The sequence below is a fragment of the Solea senegalensis genome, linkage group LG14 (assembly GCF_019176455.1).
Source record: "Solea senegalensis isolate Sse05_10M linkage group LG14, IFAPA_SoseM_1, whole genome shotgun sequence".
Lineage (NCBI taxonomy): Eukaryota > Metazoa > Chordata > Actinopteri > Pleuronectiformes > Soleidae > Solea > Solea senegalensis.
In genome coordinates this window covers 22,828,183-22,846,929 of record NC_058034.1, presented here as the reverse complement: position 1 = coordinate 22,846,929, position 18,747 = coordinate 22,828,183, and the positions used below count along the sequence as shown (strand labels likewise).

At 41.6% G+C, this 18,747-nt stretch overlaps 1 protein-coding gene across 9 annotated transcripts in view; it reads right to left on the bottom strand.

Moving 5' to 3' along the window:
- Positions 1–18,747, bottom strand: part of mast2 (microtubule associated serine/threonine kinase 2) — a 134,729-nt gene that overhangs the window by 63,935 nt on the left and 52,047 nt on the right. For 2 of the 9 annotated variants that reach the window (XM_044044648.1, XM_044044649.1), the window contains exon 1: positions 14,099–15,829. The exons of the other annotated variants lie outside the window; for them this stretch is intronic. In XM_044044648.1, the coding sequence (XP_043900583.1) occupies positions 14,099–14,137 (39 nt within the window). In that variant the 5' untranslated portion in view covers positions 14,138–15,829. Of the gene's footprint in view, positions 1–14,098; positions 15,830–18,747 lie in introns of those variants that run through there. 9 annotated transcript variants of the gene reach the window in all.

The window sequence follows — 18,747 nt, the reverse complement described above, 5'->3', positions numbered from 1 at the left end:
TAGCAATCAGGTTTCTTGAATGCATCTTGTAGCTGCTTCCTCGAAGGTCAACACCCTGCAGATCCTGCAGGAGTGATGACATTTACCAGGGTCTTTGAATGCATCTCATTAACTGCTCCTGTTAGCTCAACACACTGCGAACCCCAAGTTAAGAATATTTAAATATTCAACAGACAAACCAATTTACTGATTTTTTTCACATTTTTTTGAACCAAACATCAAAGTGATTATTGAGGAAATAATCTATAAAGGTTTTTGTCCTAATAATATTATAGTAAGTTGAAGCCCAAGTCAAAGAGCCGTGATCAAAGGGCAGAAAAATGGGGGCAAAAAAAACTAAAAAAAAAAAAGAATCTGCTGCCGTTACGTGGACAACTACACTGAGATTTTCATGAAAGAAAGAGCAGAGAGAATACGAGAGAGATGGAGGGAAAACAAATATGATGAAATACTGAAGCAAGAGAGCGGGAGAAGAAAATCAGCAGGATTATATAGAAACTCACAGAGTAATCACACAGGAAGAAATGAAGGTGAACAGAAGAGGGAGAGAGAGTTATAATTAGATGGCAGGAGGAAAGAGTAAAAAGTGGAGGGAGTGAGACAAAGAGGAGTTTGATAGACAGTTTAAGAGGGAGATGATTCCCCGGAGAGAAGGCGGCACAAAGACAGAGTGACATGTGATCCGTGTGCATGCAAGCACTCTTTCATTTCCTCATCAGCACGCGCACACACACACACACACACACAGACAGACAACGGCCACTCACAACTCAGCGTCACTGTTTCAGCTGAGTTAGAGTTAGTTTCATGAGTTACAGAGAAATAAAGGGAGCAGAAGGATCTGGGTTGGAGGAGGAGGAGCTAACGTCAGTAGAGACCAGGTGGCCACTAAGGACTTACAGTAATTATCATCATCAGTTTGACAAAAGGCTCTGATTTTTGTTCTTATTTAAATTGGGGCAGTACACACACACACACACACATATGGAAGTAAAAAGTCAATTAACATGTTCTTTGGTTGCTCCAGGGGGAGCAGGAATCTGGCTGGTAGCAATTTGACGTCTGCCTATGCTTCTCCAGGCCGTCCATTCATCACACTGTGTCGTCACTATGCACAGCATCACTGCAGGAATTTGTTGAGTCTAAAGTGACTTAATAGTTTTTTAGGGGATGCGTTGACCTTAAAGGGATACAGTAGTTCAGTTTTTGTTGGAAGCCTGGTTGCATAAGGTTGCAAATTGCTCTCACTATAAATGGCTGCCAGGAGGGACCCAAGGAAAACAGCAGCTCCTGTGGCCCTTACAAGCTAAACATGCATATTGTCTTCTATGGTGTGGGAGAGTGAGCAGTTCACAAACTTCAGTTTCCTTGAACATGGTGACCATTGTTGCTTCAAACTTAAACCAAATCTCAGACTCAGAGGCAAGCTGTGTATGATGAACTGTTGAGGACATTATGTAGAAATTGTATAATTGTTAATGAATAAAATACTGATCAATAAAAGGCAGAACACTGATATATTACAAAGACCAAAGCAGCTGGTCTAAAACAACAATGTCAGAGTTTGATGTGAAACACACAAGGTTATAATGTTGCTTTTTGTATAGAAATAAATTTGTTGAAGACATTGTCCTGAGGCAATAGGACAGAGTGTGTGTGTGTGTGTGTGTGTGTACATAAATGGGGTGGGGCGTCTAGACATTTAATTTCACACTCCTTGAAGTTTGCTGCCCGCTGGCCAAACATAGCCATGTGGATGAACTCGACATGGAGAGACAACGAGAAAACAAGAGCGAGAGGGAGAGACACAGAGAGAGAGAGAGAGAGCGAGAGAGAGAGAGAGAGAGAGAGAGGGCAGGAGTCATATGAGTACAGCGGGCAGTGCAGAGTACAGAAGTATAGTAGATCAAATATTTTACTGTAAAATGTAAACACAAATCACAAGGATGATCATTTATCTCCACTTGTAAGTAATGGCATTAAATGTACTTAGTACTTAGTTCAAAGTCTCCCTCTGTACTGGCAGGTAAATATTTTCACCCAGCTGTAGATGGCAGGAGGAAAGAATAAGTAAGTAAGTCCATGAGTAAAAGTAATGTGAAAATCTTCACAACGGTCTCGAGTAAAAACAAGCATTTGCAGGAGTTGACTGCAGCAGGGAACTCTGCTGAAACTCTGCACTATGGAGTAAATGGCTGCATTTATCCAGCACTTTCTAGTTTTAACAACCACTTAAATGCCACAGATCATATTCACTCAGTGCTTCTCGGACACTGCAATGGCTCATCATCAGGAACAACCAGGGATCACTGTCTGTTGAGTTATCAGAACCTCATGTAGCTGTGTTCTGTTCGCTTTGTTTGAACACGTTTTGATTGATCATCCTTACAGACTGAGCCGACACGTCGCACCTGTTCTGTGAAGGTGGCTTAATTCTGATGTGAAGTGCTCGTACATGAGGGACAGAAAACAAATGACTGCATGTCTGTTCCCACTCACCTTCAATCTGTCCATCCCCCATCCCTCACTTCTTCTAGAACAAACAACAAGAGCCAGAGCCAGAAGCCAAAGTCCAGCTCAAAGCTGTGAGCTGTGTTTCACCTGCCCATGGGCTGAGTGTGTCTTTAAAGTCTCTGCTGTAAACCCCACATCTACACAGCCAACTGAAAAGTTTCACAAACTTTAAGTTTTACCTAAGACCTCAGGGAAATCAGTATTCTCAGAAATTCAAGTAAGGCTATAAAGCTATTTCTTGCACCATGCTTCTTATACAATTGTATTTACTTGTGCAAGTAAACACAATTGGCAACTGCTCCCCTGTGGACAATGCTGGAGTTAACCAACAGTACGAACAACAGCTCGCGTCAAGTTACCTGAAAATATGTGTGCATGCAACTTTCCAACTTTAGCTTTCCCCCAAATACACCACAAAAGTCAGTTTTCTTCACAATATTAACAATTTTAGTAAGTGCTACTTTATTAAAAGCACTGCTTGCTAGCTCATATCCATAACATACAGAACTCAGTGGAGTAGGCTGGAATAAACACTCCCAGAACAGGGAAGGACTGACAACAGGAGGCGCTCCAACAGCTAAAATATAATTGTGTTTACACCAGGTCTATGTTAAAACAGAAAAAAGACAGTCGAGGCAAAATGGCACATCTTCATTTCTGATATTATGTGTCTGCCTGTCACTGCCTCTCTTTTCATTTACAATATTACCTACGGATGAGAACACAGCTTACAGAGAGTATAGTATTCTGTGCACACCGTGTCTCTCCACCAAATGACAGCAGTGAGTCGCCCTCATGTGAGGGTACGAAAGGGGTACGACTTAAATAGGCTCGCATGTTTGGCTTCCTGAAAACTTCACTATTCAACTGACAGGGATAAAGGTTAGCATTTTGTTGTTGACCGAGACTGACTTTCTGTCTCTGGGTTGAAGTGCTGGACCCTTTGTCAGTTTTGTTTTACACATCTTTCTCTGTATAGAAGGTTCAGGCATAAGTCTGATGTGAGGGCAGATCTGCTGCAGTGTAATTTTGGTTGCCCAGGCAACTAAATCTGCATCACATCTGGAAGAAAGTTGATAAGAAAGCGTAAAAGTGACTGTTAAATAAGACAGAACATGGCAGTTTTCTGACAGTAAGGAAACTGTAGCTGTAACAATGCCACAACCGTCCACACACACACATCCTGGCATTCAGCATTATTTTCTGACACCGATTGGTGCCGTGTCCTGAAATCCACCCCGACTGGAAGACGGACCCGTCTGATTATGTGAGCGCTGAGCGTCACCAAGATCAGATATTAGAGTCAGGAAATGTTTCCCCTGACGAGCTCCTGGTGTCATTCCAGCTGCATCAGCCGCCACAATCTTTCATCCTGATTGGCCACAAACACTGGCAGCTCTCGCAAACCCCTGAGACGGAGCCGGGGTACATCTGCTGAGCTGACGCAATGCGCCATGGGTAATTAATTACCAGATTTGTGTAGCATACTTAAGCAGAGAGGTTACATAAATAAGTGTGGGAAGAAAAACTTGGGGAGAGAGAACTTTTATGAAGGTGAAACCGATTTTTCAAGCTATGGGCCTCAGATCTACTGAAAGGACTTACTCACTTAAGCTGCAACAGACACAGTTTAATGGTACTGGCCCCCACCATTACAGTGATGGTTCACTATTTTCCTAGAAGGGTAACTAAACCACCTCTAACTACTCTGCCCAAAGCCTGATTTTGGTAAATGCCAAGAAGTGGGCTGAGAACTGAGTGGGGAGCAGTGCAGGGGGCGTGGCCTCTCAATCACTTACACTGTACTTACACAGTGGTGGCTGGGTACAAACTTAATCAGTATATATCACGATGTATGTATACAATCACAGAAACAGAGACAGAATGACAGAAAAGTCAGGACTGCGTGAATGAAATCCTGATATGATAACCTAGACTCACTTGTATTTGGACATCAACTGTTTGCAGTCTTTAAGCACCAACATTGATCAGGAGACCCGACACATCTGACTCAACTCACACTGTGCACCATAGTTCATCCAAAAAGCTTGTCACAAGGCTGAGGAAACATTGTCATTACCGGTGGTGACAACTCCACTCAAGAGCATGACAAAAACTCCACACACGTAGCTTCACGACATAACAATAACTGAAAAAATACTGATGATGTGCTGAGTCCAAATGTGCACGGTGTGTTAGGGCTGAATCACAATCAATACACGTGACAAACATTCTTAAAACCATGCCTTGTAATGTAACTAATCTCCTTTTGTTTGGGCTGTCAGCGCTCAGTGTGTGCGACGAATTCAAAAACAAAGAAGTTGTGTTGTCTGCTCCTCTTTGTCTTCTTTTCTTTCAGCCGTCAGGTTTTGTGGGAAATGACACTAAGTCAAATGGTGGCTGTGCATCACTCACGGGAGGAGGGTAGATTCAGATGGAATATTTCTATATTATTTGCATTGTCTTTTCCTTTCAAATTTATTTTGTTAACAACAAGTGAAAACAAATCTATTTAATATGGTAGTTATATTCATATATATGCAGTGAAATCTGTTATCTTTTCAGCTAGGTTTGCAAACGTGCATTTTCCTTTCCTGTTTGTTGAGCAGGTTAATAATATAGCATTATTATAATTAGGGCTCCAACAATTAATCTATTATTAATCAATTACTACATTAATATTCATCTCATTTATAATCAATCAATCAACCAGTTTGAATTTCATTTAGTATTAAATTAAGTCAAATATTTACTTTGTTCCATATTTCTTTGCTCCATATAACAAAGAAATTATTCAGACTGAATCATTTTGGTTTGTGAACAAAGCAAGACATTAGAAAACATTTCACGGACCAAACAATTACTCGACAGATTAATAGATTATGAAAACAATTGTTAGTTAATTATAATCATAATTAAAAAGCCATTGTGCAGGTGTAATTCACATTGGTTTCACAGCATTTCTGTTTATTTTGTTTGTTTGTTGAATGTACACCCTCTGCTGGTATAAATCTAACAAAATAGATCAGATGTAAATAAATGAATACATTTCTGAAATGCCCATATTCTAGGGTTCACAGTGTGGTGAGCTAACAGGAGCAGCTTAAAGATGCATTCATAGACCCTGGTTAATTCCATCACTTCAGCATGCTCTAACTGAGTGTTAAGCTAAGACGAGCAGCTTAAAGATGCATTCAAGAAACCTTGTAAATCTCTTTACAAGGTTTCTTGTAAATCACTTCTGCAAACATGCATGAAATCCACTACCTACCATGTTGCTGCCACCTTGTGACAATAGAGGCACTACAAATTAGGCAGTCATTGGAGAAGAAAGTTTAGTTTTTATAACTGCAACCCTTGATAAAAACACTGTAGCATGTGTAATATATAACAAATAATCACAGTAACTGATCAACTTTTAATGATCAAGTGAATAATCAAATAATCATGCTCATCCCTACTCTTCATCACCACAGTCACCTTCTATATCTGTGAACGATGACCTGACAGACTAACAGACTAACGGGCAAATGGAAGAAATAAATGAAGCTCTGAATACACACACAGTCCAAAGGCTCAGAGTGGTCAGACAGTTCTGAGCAGCAACAGTGGCTGATTTTCTGGGCTCTTGATAAGCAGCAGCTGCAGTGATTTCAGCAGAACAGTGAACCATATCACAAGTTATTGCCCCACTTAATAGAAGCAGGATATCGATTTACCACAGCTCTGCAGAGAGAAAATCAACTGCAGGGAATGAGATGCTACTCTATTTTTTGTTGTTCTACAGTACTTCTGCCTTGGTCACAGATCGACTTTGGGCATGAATTAGGGGTGTGCGATATTGATGAAAATCAATATCCCGATATTTTTTGGGATTTTGTCGATATTTGGTTTCTATCTGTTCAGGCTAAAAGTGGTTTTCAAATGTGGATGTCAGACATATCATGAACTACAGGTTTGTTTTGTTGTAGCCTGTGTGCAACTAAAGCTGTGGATTGTAGACAGTTACACTTAGTTGGACTTCTTGACACTAGAGTGTTACCATAGTCAGCTTAAATCTCAAGATTATTTCAGTCCTTGAGTAAGAATATTACCAAAAATGTGTTTGTAAAAGCATGGAAGGCCTGTTGTACCAGCTTGCTCTTGTTAATAGTATATGAGATGTGATTGTTCAAGAAAAAACGGTCTTATTTATTAACTTAAACTTACTTTATAACATATTGCACAACGACCAACAAAAACTATCATGAGAGCATTTTAAACTGACACTTCCCCCTAATGTAAACAATACTCATCATATTTGAACTACAAGGCATTAACAAGAGAATGTGGATACACAGTACGTTTTCCTGTCAGTACCTTAAGCTGGCCGGTCGAAGCTTTTCATATTCTTCATATTCAAATTTGTTGTCAAGTCTTTGACGGCAACCACTTTCCGACATAGTTTGCAGATTAGCTCAGATTTTGAGCGACATCAGTGTTTTCAAATGTGAGTGAGGAGGATCCACGTTTAGCTATTAGCTATCTAATCTCGCTATTAAATATACTAAATCTAACAACATTGATACCGAGGCTGGTAGAGTTTGTGTTTGGTCTCCTGGTGTGCACAGACCCCTTTTACTAGAGATAAATTAGTATTTCTTGGTGATCTAAATTAGAACATGATTAAACCACCTGACAGCGAGTTACAACAATTTGATATTGTTTGTAGGACATTAAAACCCCAGACAAGGCAACTCTGATCAATGTTATGTCACACCCTTTTTTCTCCATCTGCATTAATAATATAGTGAACTCCATCCATCTCTATGCTGATGACACAATACTCCATTGTCACCATCCCAGATCTCGTTTCTCAACAACTTCAGGTTAGTTTCAGTAGACTCCTGCAGGCCCTGTCCAGATTGCATCAGTTAAACCCCCTCTAAGACCAAAGTCCTGTGGTTCGGTAAGAAGGACTGTGTGGCCTCAAATACCCCAAGTACAGACCAGGTTTCTGAGAATACATATCTGGGAATCTGGCTAGACAACACTCAGAAGAATAAATTTTAAAAAAATAAACAGCTTTTCCTCTATAGAATATGCTCCTCTTTCACTTCTTCTGTTATCTAACACTGGTTCAAATGACCATACCAAACGCTGAATGATTAATCAAGAAAATAATCAACAGCTTACTCAATAATGAACATTATCATTGGTTTTAGTCCCATTTAATACTATGATGCACAATTTTTTACCAGACCATGGGAGGAGGGTTGAATCCTGCACTACAAGAGACTAGTTGCATCATCTGTCATATTTTAAAAACAAACTTTATTTCATTAAACCCTGTGCTCCGCCTTAAAGCAAAGGCTAATGAGAACAATAAAGTTGGTAAGTGGTTATTCTAATTTGAAGCCTGTGGTCAACACACAAGTGGACAACACTGATTTGCTGTTAGCATTAAGCTAAGTTTAATATCCCTCGTTCTCCTCATGTAAGTGGCCCATTAGCAGAGTAGAAATCAGCGCACATCTCAGGAGTCTTACCTGGCAAAGTTCCGAAACGGTCTCACTGGTCTCCCTGATGATGTTCAGCCTTAAACCGTACCAGCTGACCGGCCACCGATTGACCACAGACCTCTTTTTCCACCCTACTTCCTCATTAGCCTGCAGCATCCATGGACATGCCATTGCAAACACATACGCACACAATCCAACTGTGTCCCGGGGGCCCGGACAGGACTTCTGTCCACTCTTTTAATAACCCCTAATCCATACAGACTATTGGCTGGTTTGCTTTTAATTGGCCAGGTTTGCTGTCAATTACACAAATGAGTGCTTTTCTCTCTCTCTCTCTCTCTTTCCTTGCTTTGTTAAATCTGTTTCACACATTGACCTATAAGGAATTCCTCAACTCATTCTGCTTTGCCACCATTTTTGAGCCATAAAATGAGATTACCCCGAACTGCTGAGCTTTAATAAAGCCCTAAGAGGAGACAAAGTGTTCAGGGGTTCAAACCAATGATGAAATACGATTTCTTTCACTCACACACACTCACACACACACGCACAGCCTGTGTATCTATTTTTTTTTCATAAGTCTGACAGCGAGGGCACACTCAGCCAACTGTGGCTGGAGGAGGACGAAGGAGGTAGAGGAGGGAGCGAGGGGAATCTCTCCATCATCCTAAGAGCCACTGCCAACAGAGGACCATTATAGCTCACAGCCATTATAGTGTGTGATTAAAAGAGAGCAGGAAAAGCGACCGGGGTCAATGAGATCAACAGAATGAAACTACTCACAGCTTTAACGAAGCTCATCGACAAGAGCTTAGAGAAGGGGTGAAAGGTGAAAAGGGGAGACAGCTCAACATACAACAAACAGGTACGAGATTCCTGATTCTCAAAACACTTAAATTATTGTTGGAGGGCCTGTTAACCATACAATTAGTTTACTTTCACAGTCTGGGTTAGAATTTGGTATCTGCTGACACTCTGGCCGTCCACTGAGGCTTCATTATTGTGTCATGCATAAAGAAAATGCCCAGTCCAGGCTTTAGACAAAAAAAAAGGGAAAGCAGAATCATTCTGTTGGGGTTTTGAGAATACTATCATTCAGTAAACGTGTTTCTTAGATCATCACAGCGAGGACAAAGTAGAAGAAAGTGTGACAAATCCACAAAGCTGAGACATTCAATTCAAAGCTTTCAAAATGCATCTGTCACTAAGAGAGAGTATCTTCTTTTTCCTTCTATTCTTATAATAATCATTAGAACAGTTGTGTACACTGAGGCCGCCACCATACAAACACTTCTGTCCTACTTGTCTCACAGTAACACCAAGTTGGTTAAAAGTTAGCAAAAAAGAGCACGTTCCACAAGAGAACGACTGTCAGTACATTTACATCATACATGTGTGCCAGTGTAAACAGGAAGCAGACACAGTCCTCTGTATTTACTTACTTACTGTTTTCTGTGTCTTGGTTTCTATCTGTTCAGGCTAAAAGTGGTTTTCAAATGTGGATGTCAGACATATCATGAACTACAGGTTTGTTTTGTTGTAGCCTGTGTGTGACTAAAGCTGTGGACTGTAGACAGTTGCACTTAGTTGGACTTCTTGACACCAGAGTGTTACCATAGTCAGCTTAAATCTCAAGATTATTTCAGTCATTGAGTAAGAATATTACCAAGAAGACAGTATGAAGATTTTTGGATTGATATGTCAGTCCGTGGGTGAGATTTACGTCCAGGTTGAAAACATGGCAGTGTGTTCTCCTTGTTGACTCTTGGTGTTAATAATAAACATTATATTGACTCCCAGTCAATGAAGCTACATAGATAATGCCGGTGTTCCTATTGTATCTGTCAATCAAAGTTCTTACATTTCTATATCCAATGTCACAGTCGGTGTCATCAGCTAGTGAATACATTACGCACAAGACTCAGCCCTCGAGAGAGGAGCTCAGGAAAACAGCCAGTGCTGCATGAAAGCAGACTCTGACAGTGCAGAGGACGCTGCTGAGAAACTGTCTTTAAAATTCATATGACAGCAAATCTGTGCGCAAGCAGATGCCGCTGAACTGGAGCTGATCACATGTGTGGCGATAACCAGACAGGCTGATGTCAGCACAGTGATCCTGAGCCTAATACGCGGCCACTAACAGACCGGCTTTTGTTTCTGAAAAAGAACGCGGCGGCTGCTGCTGCTGCTGCTGCCGCTGCCGCTGCCGCTGCCACTGCAACAGTGAATGGCAGCATTAATCCTGTTTCTCACACTAAAGAAGGACACAGAACCTGACACACACACAAGTGAGCATGAGTGTTCAGGAACGGGGGGGAAATATGATTTGGCTCATCATGGAACTGTGGCCGAGCAAATTACACAAACAATTGTGAGATATTTTCCTCTCAGTATTCAGTTTGTAATAGTTCTGATGGAGCACTACCACATAAATGCTGTACATGAACTACTCTGTGTCCTAATGCAAGGACGGGAGCTTAAAGCTATGAATTACCTTTACTAAAATCATTAAGAGATCATCTGCATAGATTATATCTTAAATTACAGTAGTTCGTACATTTCGTTGTTTGACTATTAATCATTTCTGCAAATCTAAAAATGTTGTTGGTAGCCTCCAAAGTCTAGATCATTGCTGCTTAACACTGGGATGTGAAATACATTTGATTATAGTGAAAACGAAGTAAACAAACCTCAGCCACAGAACCTGACATAATAATAATAATAATAATAATAATAATAATAATGATACAGATTACTGTACTCATGGCTGCTTTATGGGTTTGTCCTTTGTTCCTTCACTTCCTCCTCCTCCCTTTCACATTTCCTTGTCCTATAACAAAACAACAGTCTCTCTCTCCCCAACTGAAGTGGAATGGAGAGGCTAAATGCAGCTACTATCAGTTTGACCTTTTATTCTAATCACATTATATCTTAACCATGTGTAAACTGAGAGGTGGAGTGCAGCTCTGTGTTTGGTCTTCAAACACCACAGAGCCTCACGTCCTCCTCACTCCGTCAGGGCATGACCTCTGACCCCAGATGCTGTACTATCTGACTGAGAGGCTCATGAGGCAGGCTGTAACTTATGCCACTTTTCCACTACATGGTCCCGGCACGACACAACTCCCCTCAGCACGTCTTTTTTGCTTTTCCATTATCCATAATACCTGTTACTTATTTTAGTACCTGCTCTGGCGAGGTTCTAAGCGAGGTAAGCTGACACTATTGATCAGAGTGCCGTCACGGGAAGAGTCATGAGTCAGGCCGAACAATGCCGAACTGTAGATCAGTTAAAAAGACTTAACAATCCTAAAAACATGCGTTAATCTCCAACAATTACCAGGGAATTGTCTAAAATCTCAGGATTTAACAGAGGAGTCTAGTGGATTTAGCGACATCACAAACCCTGCTGCTGTGTTTCAGTCCAGTGTCAGACGCAGTCGGTCATGGAGGAAGTACTGAACAAATATTTTTAATTAACTGATTCTAATGATTCAGCTGTGGAATATTGTAATGGGCCGCGCCACACTGAAGCAGTACTATGTACTAGAAAATCGCATTAAAATGTCATTTTATTTAATTAATAGGATTAAGCATCTCGCTCAGGACGATTTGACACATATCTGAACTTTATTAATTATATTATGATGTGATGCAATACAAGTCTTTGTTTACTATAGGCACTCATTTTAAATTACAAAGCAGGATAAGCCAAATCTATAAAAGATGCACCGCCTACATTTAGTATATGCTTTGTAAGCCTTTGGTGACTGGAATCGGAAGTCTGTGTTAACCCACCTGCACAAAAAGTCCATGAAGAAAATCAGAGTTGCTGATTCACTACGAGTTAGTTTGCATGTTATTTTGTGACTCTTGTTTTGATGATGTGAAGTGATGTAAACTTAACAAAAGAGGCAGCAGTAAAAATGCTTCACGCTGGTTTATAAACTTTGTTTTCCAGCAGGAAAAGGCTGATTACCAGCAAGATAAAGTGGCACAATTATTGTTGAGATATTACAATATCTTTAGCAGACGTGAATTTTATTTGGTCATTAATTGTGTGGTTAAAATCTCTTTTTTTCAGCTTGCAGCCATATTTTCAGCTGCGTCACAAGCTGTTTCTCTCAGCTATTACTTCAATGTGCTGGCAGTGGTGTGTTTGTTAAAATGTGCCTGGCTGCAGTAAGACTGACGTAGAACAGGTGCAGTGAAGACCTAGAACCTTAACTTAAGCTCAGCAAATACAGGTCAACACTCTCCACATGGTGCCCTCATTTGAGGACTACTTCCTCTCCTCGACAGAACTATGTGAACCATGAAAGTGATGGAGGTAGAGGGCAAGGGAAGAGAAGGTAAAGAAGAGGTGACTGACCGTTTAAACCGACTCGGGTCTAAAGGGTGGACCAGGGGGTTGGGGATCAGTGTTGTGTTTGCTGACTCAACATTACTAAAGCCAATCTATAGCACAAAAACCCTGAGAGAATGATCACTATAAACATACTGTACATGTGCTACTGCTGACATATATCTTCCACATCTCTATTTATTTAAATCTGCTTTGAAAATCAGGACTCTAACGTGTGATTGTTCACAGTATCTGTTAAATTGTGAGATTGAATCAATAGTAAGACACAACTGTGTGTTTTTAATACCTGTTACTTACATTTTTAACTCTGGGGCAGCACTGAGAAGAAATAAGATTATGAAGGCTAAAATGTTTATAACATTTACGTTGTGAACTAGAGGGCCATTCTGTAGAGAGGCGCCTGTGTAGCTCTCATTAAAAAACATCTAAAAAGCATTTCAAGGAAAAAAGGCTATTCCACTATTCAACAGCTTTATTTGTTACATTTTTAAATATTCTAAATGCCAGCACATGCTGCCTAGTGTAAATAATGCAGGGTTCACAGTATGTTGAGCTATGAGGAGCAGCTAGCATGATGCATTCAAAGACCTTGGTAAATTTGCTCAATGTAGGACATGCCGCTTGTTGAGCTTAGAAGAGCAGCTTCAAAGACGCATTCAAGAAACCTTGTAAAATGTATCACTTCTGTCACTGAAGTGGAAATATTTTTTTCCCCTCTAGAATTGTTGATAAAACTTTTTTTTAATAAAATTACAAATAGTTAAATAAACTAATCAACTTTTTGCAATTAAATAAATAATTGAATGATCCCGAGAAGCAATGACATGAAATAACTAAATAATACTACTATGTTACTTTTATTACGTGTCATTACTTTATAGTCTTCTACTCTCTGAGGACAGACCGTGTCCAGGTTCTGGCCCCACAATGTCCAACACCTCTTATTGTGTCAGTATGTAAAACGGGGTTCGACCTGGCCCGATTATAGGGAGCCAATATTAGACACTTTGTGGATTATAAACTGTCAAAGTGGCTGCAGTAAAGCTACATAACTACTGACAGGAAATGCCAAACCGGATATCTCTAACATAAATTACACCGGACGTCCACTTAGGGACACACGCTGTTCATGAGCACACATCAGGGACGTACAGGTACTTTCCATGTGACTGCCCAGAGTCCACAGAAAACAACAGTGTGTTTATTCTCTGTTCTTTCTATGACCATGCTTCGCTGATCCAGCAGCAGAAGAGACACAACAAGGTGATCGCCACAAAGACACGTTACAAACATTAATCATGTGTTATGTTTTCATCTCTATATTTACAATGAACACACTTTCACTGATGATGTCCTTGTCCTCCTTTACAGGTCAAACCTGCTCAGACTGTGTGTTTGTGTGAAAGCGAGAGAGACTGTGTGTGTGTGTGTGTTTGTGTGTTTGTGTGTGTGTGCGCACTTTCCTTCCTGATAGCAGCTGGAGATGTGCTGAGGTGAATGAGTGCAAATATTTAAAGTCTGTGACTGAACAATGGGGGGAAAAAATATTGAAAATTGAGTCGGGATGATGACGTGGGTTTTTTTTTTGGTTTGTTTTTTCCTGCCTCCATTCAGTTGCCTCATGCCAAATTCCTAGTGCGTGACCTTTGACCCTAGTGAACCACGGAGGAATCCTGTGCTCGTCCTGTGTGTGTGTGAGCGATGAAGTAATGCTTACCTGAAGTCCTCTGCGCCTCAGAATACTCGAGTCATCCATGATTCTGTGTATTTCTGATTGTGCCTTTAAAAAAATTGTTATGCAGTTCAGGCACTTTCTACAAAGTCTGTCCAAGGGGAGAAGGTTACATAATAGAACGTGCTCCCTCTCTTTCTATGACCATCAACAAATGGCAGAAGAAATGCACTATTTGAAGGAGTGTCTTTTTAAGGAGTCCTCATTTTCCAGGCCTGCACAAAAGTGTTTTTTCGAGTCCCAGTTTTACTTTGACACTTCTTCACGAGTCTCTGGCAGACGAGACCTGGCTTGGTTCTCTGAAGAGAAGAGAATCTGTGTCAAAACAAGCAGGATTTTTCAATTAAGGTTGGAAAAAAAACCACACAACAAACCCCAGGCTGCAGGGATCTCTCAGCAGACTACCTCTGTATCGCATCAATACATGTTCAAAGACAAAGAAAGTGGTACAGTCCTCTTCTCTCCTGCTCCTTCCTTTATCTTGTTTGGTTATTCCAGCTCACAGTTGAAAAAGGTGTGGTCTGGGTATGGAGATCATCATCTCCTGTCCATCCTCGTAGGAGCGTTGGTCATTCCTGAGGCCGGTTCTCCGCTGGCTGCTTTTCCATTTATGCGACTCAGCGTCGGAAACACCGCCTCACTTCTTTCTCATACAAAGCGATGCATCTGCTTTTCTAGTCCTCTGATTTCATTCCACTCTTAAGGCACTAGTTCAGAGCAGACTCTGCTCTCTCCGTTATTCCAGACCAACTCGCAGTTGGAATTAATGATGACAATGGGGCCTCATGGGACGGAGGGAGGGAGAGAGAAAGAGGCAAGGCACCAGCTTGCTGCCCTCTGGCTTAATTAGAGTCAAGCCGTAACCTGCAAACGCACATGCAGGGAGCCGGCCGGCTACAGAGAGTTCCCCTCTGTCAGGACAGACAGTTTGTGTGTGTGGGTGAGTGGATTGTTGACAACAGTTATTGAGGAGAGAGAGCTTTAAAGAAAAAAGGCCTCTGCATAACTTTTTGTTATGATTCATGAAACAAGGAACAACAACAGTCACTGGCCTTGCTTCAATGTGCTGGACTCACCAGGCGACAGAAAGAGAGAGAGGGAGAGAGAGCAGACTGAAAACAAGCGCTTGTTTGCTTGCTCGCAGTGGTCCACTGAGTCAAGAGGCACCTCGCATCCATCGCCATGCCAACCAGCTCTGCCAGATTCCATGTGGTTCAGGACAGCAGGAGCTCAGGGTCTCACATACACATTCATCCACACAAGCCTGCTGCACACTAATCACCTCTTCATCTCCGCTGTCCTCCGCATCTCATCCCTCCATCTCCCACTCCGAGGATGTTTTTTTTCCAAAAGGCTGCAGGAAGGAGGAGGAGACCTGGCACAGTCGCGAGGGACAGAACGAGAGGAGGAACGAAGGAGCAGGGATGAATGAAGACAACGTTTTCCCTTCCTTTGAGAGGAGCAGTTCCCGTCTTTCTTCCTCTTCCCCCACTTGCTCTCCGGATCTCTCCCGTGTCTTCTGTTGTTTCTTTCTTTCGCGCTCGCGCTCACTCTCTCTCTCTCTGATGTGTCAGAATGCTCACATGCTCTGACTCCTCCTCTGTTCTTTCATCACATGTTCTCCCCCTCTCTTCAACACCCCTTTCTGCAGAAGTGGCCAATCAGGCTCAAGGCAAGAGACAGAGACTTTTTCCAACAATGAATGGATAAAGGACGTGTGCTCCGCCTCCCCATTCCTCTCTCTCTCTCTCTCTCTCTCCCACCCCCCCACCATGCCTGCTTTCACTCCTCCGCACCGCGTGTCCATCAGCTCAGCCTGGCTCACTCTAATCAAAACAAGAGGGTGTGTTCACAGCACACACACACAGCTTCTGTTTTATCATTGTGCTTGGATGAATTCATCATAAGTGACACGATCAGAGGCCTTGGACTATTAGTCGTTCAAACACAGGCAGACACTAATAATATGCAACACTTTAGAGCGGTGCATCCTCCACATTTGATTTCATTACGATGATCAGGTCAACGATTTGTTTTCAACATATCCTGAATTTTCTACATACCAATGCACATCATGCACAAAAATATAAGCAATCTGATCAATATTAACTTCTTTTTATTTCCAAATTAAATGAAAGCGCTCCGTCCACAACAGTCGAGTTCTACAGTCGCAGCTGAAAAACGAGCGGTGTAATACGATGTCATGTGCTGCTCTAAAATCCTGACAGTATGATAACCGTTAGCAAACATGTCATGGTTTTCTGGTGTTGTCATGGCAGCGCTTTATAAATCTGATAACTTATTATTATCATTATTACTAATATTATTATTATTATCATGGTAGCCACAGTAACAGTGCGTGTTTCTACAATAAATGAAATCAAGTCATGTAATATAGTGTTTAAATTTATGGCCAATTCAGTTGTGATGTGTGCACACGATTTGTTTTCTTTTTTGTTTGTTATTTTATTTCAAAGAACCTGCACTTTCCTATGTTAAAACCTAATGAATTAAACTTTTTTTTAAAGCATAGCATTATCTCAACGCACTTTACATTGTAATGAATCAACCAATTCATCTTAATGTATACAGCACCTTGAGTCTCACTGCACTATTTTTAGCCAACATGATACTTAGTATCGGCCCCATACTGGTCAATATCAGTGGATCGGATATCGGAGAAGAATCCTCTGTGTCGCATGCTTCATACGCACACACTAGGCATGTTGTTGTGAAATATACATGGTGGTTTAAAACGACTCAGGTACCAGGACTGGATCATTTGAAAACCACTTGTGAAGAAGACATCCTGAACTGCTCGGGAGGTTTGGGGTCTCCCTATTTTGATGGGCAGACTGGCAGGAAACATTAATGCTCTACTACACAGTGGATTTGTCTTTGCTGACATTTTGATCATGTTTATCTAACAGTAGATTAGCTGCAGACGCACATTTATGAAAACAAGGGAGCGGAAACAGACAGAAAGGGGAAATGTGGGCAGAGATGTGAGTGTGGTGTCCTCCTACGCTGCACACTGAGTGGAGTACAGATGACTCACGACGAGGGGATGGATGAGTTGAATAACCAAGGAAAAACCCAGCAGTCCTGTAACTGTCTCAGTCTGTAGGGCTGCCACAAATCATTGTTTTGATAATCGACTCGTCACCGATTGTTTTTGCGATTAGTCGACTAATCAGATCATACGTAAATTGCAGTTTCTCGCAGCAGCGTGCAGCTGCACTTTATCACATTATCACATTTCCTATTCAAACATGACATCGCTGTTATAACGTTACAGCAAAGACATAACATACGTGTGCTAAGACTGACGAAATCACCGTTAGCACACCGTTAATATTAACGTTAGCTCACCGTTGGCGTTCATTTTACCAGCTAACTAGCCAATTAGCTTACCGAGACGACTTTCCCTCTTGGTCAGAAATGTAATCAGCCACAACGTGCTTCCTATTCAGGTGCTCGTGCATCGCCGTCGTACTGCCATGGAAGGCAAGTTCTGCCTTGCAGATTTTGCATTGCACATTCTTCTCTTTTATTTTGGTAAAATGCTCCCAAACCTTCAAGCTCCGTTGCCGGCTAGCCATAATACAGTTTGGGCATAACTTTTACGGTACCATCACGACTAACCCCCGATTACCACTGTTGCGCAAGTGCGTCAAGGACAGAAAGGCAGACAAGACAGCGGCAGGTGGCAGTTTGGAGAGAAAAACAAAGCTTCGAAAAATAAACGATTCATCGTGATCGTAATCGTGGCTAGTCGGCTAATCTTGGCAGCGCTACCGGACTGCAACAAAACCAGACCCAGAGTAAATGTTGATGGGACAGCCTGGGGCCCCAGCCTGCTCTGCTCTGCTCTGCACGGGGGCCTCCAGCTTCTGGTCAGAGTGCCTGTATTAATGAGGGCAAAGGCCAAAGGGGACACAGGGAGGAATGTCCATGCTGCTACAACAACACTGAGTGGAGCTGGTGTCAAACACAAAGAGGCTCAAATAATTCAGCAAACACAAACGGCTCAACATGTTGAATTTACTTTCGTGTCTGACAAACAGGAGAAGAAGCATTTCCTGGGGAAAATGTTCAGCACATATTCGCTGCTCTAATAACTATTTGCAGCGACACGATTGCAGCGACAGGATGTTGTATGAGGGACCGGGTAAAAATAAACCAGTGTTCACAGTGAATAACTAAACAATAGGGCTCTATGAATAACACACTGCATATGAGGGTTGGGTGGGCTGTACAGTTGTCTTTGTGATGAATTTTTGTGTCGTAATCTTTCAAATTTAAAGTAAATGTTCGGGGGTGAACAATCTTCACTTTCCTGTCTTCAGTGTGTATGAATTAGTAGGGCATCATTACGCACATTACTCAGGCGTCCATTATCGGACACCGTGGGATTATAAGAATGTAAGTTGCTCCCTTGCTCCACCCCTGTATGCACACCTGTGTAAATACACTGGTAAACAGGTGATGGACTGTGAAATGTAACTCTCTCTTACTGGGGTTGCAAAATTCCAGGAAACTTTCCATAGGAATTATCAGGAATTTATGGGAATTAATGGCGTAAATTTAAAGTTCATAGGTCCCACTGGTGACACAATCATTTCAATTGAATC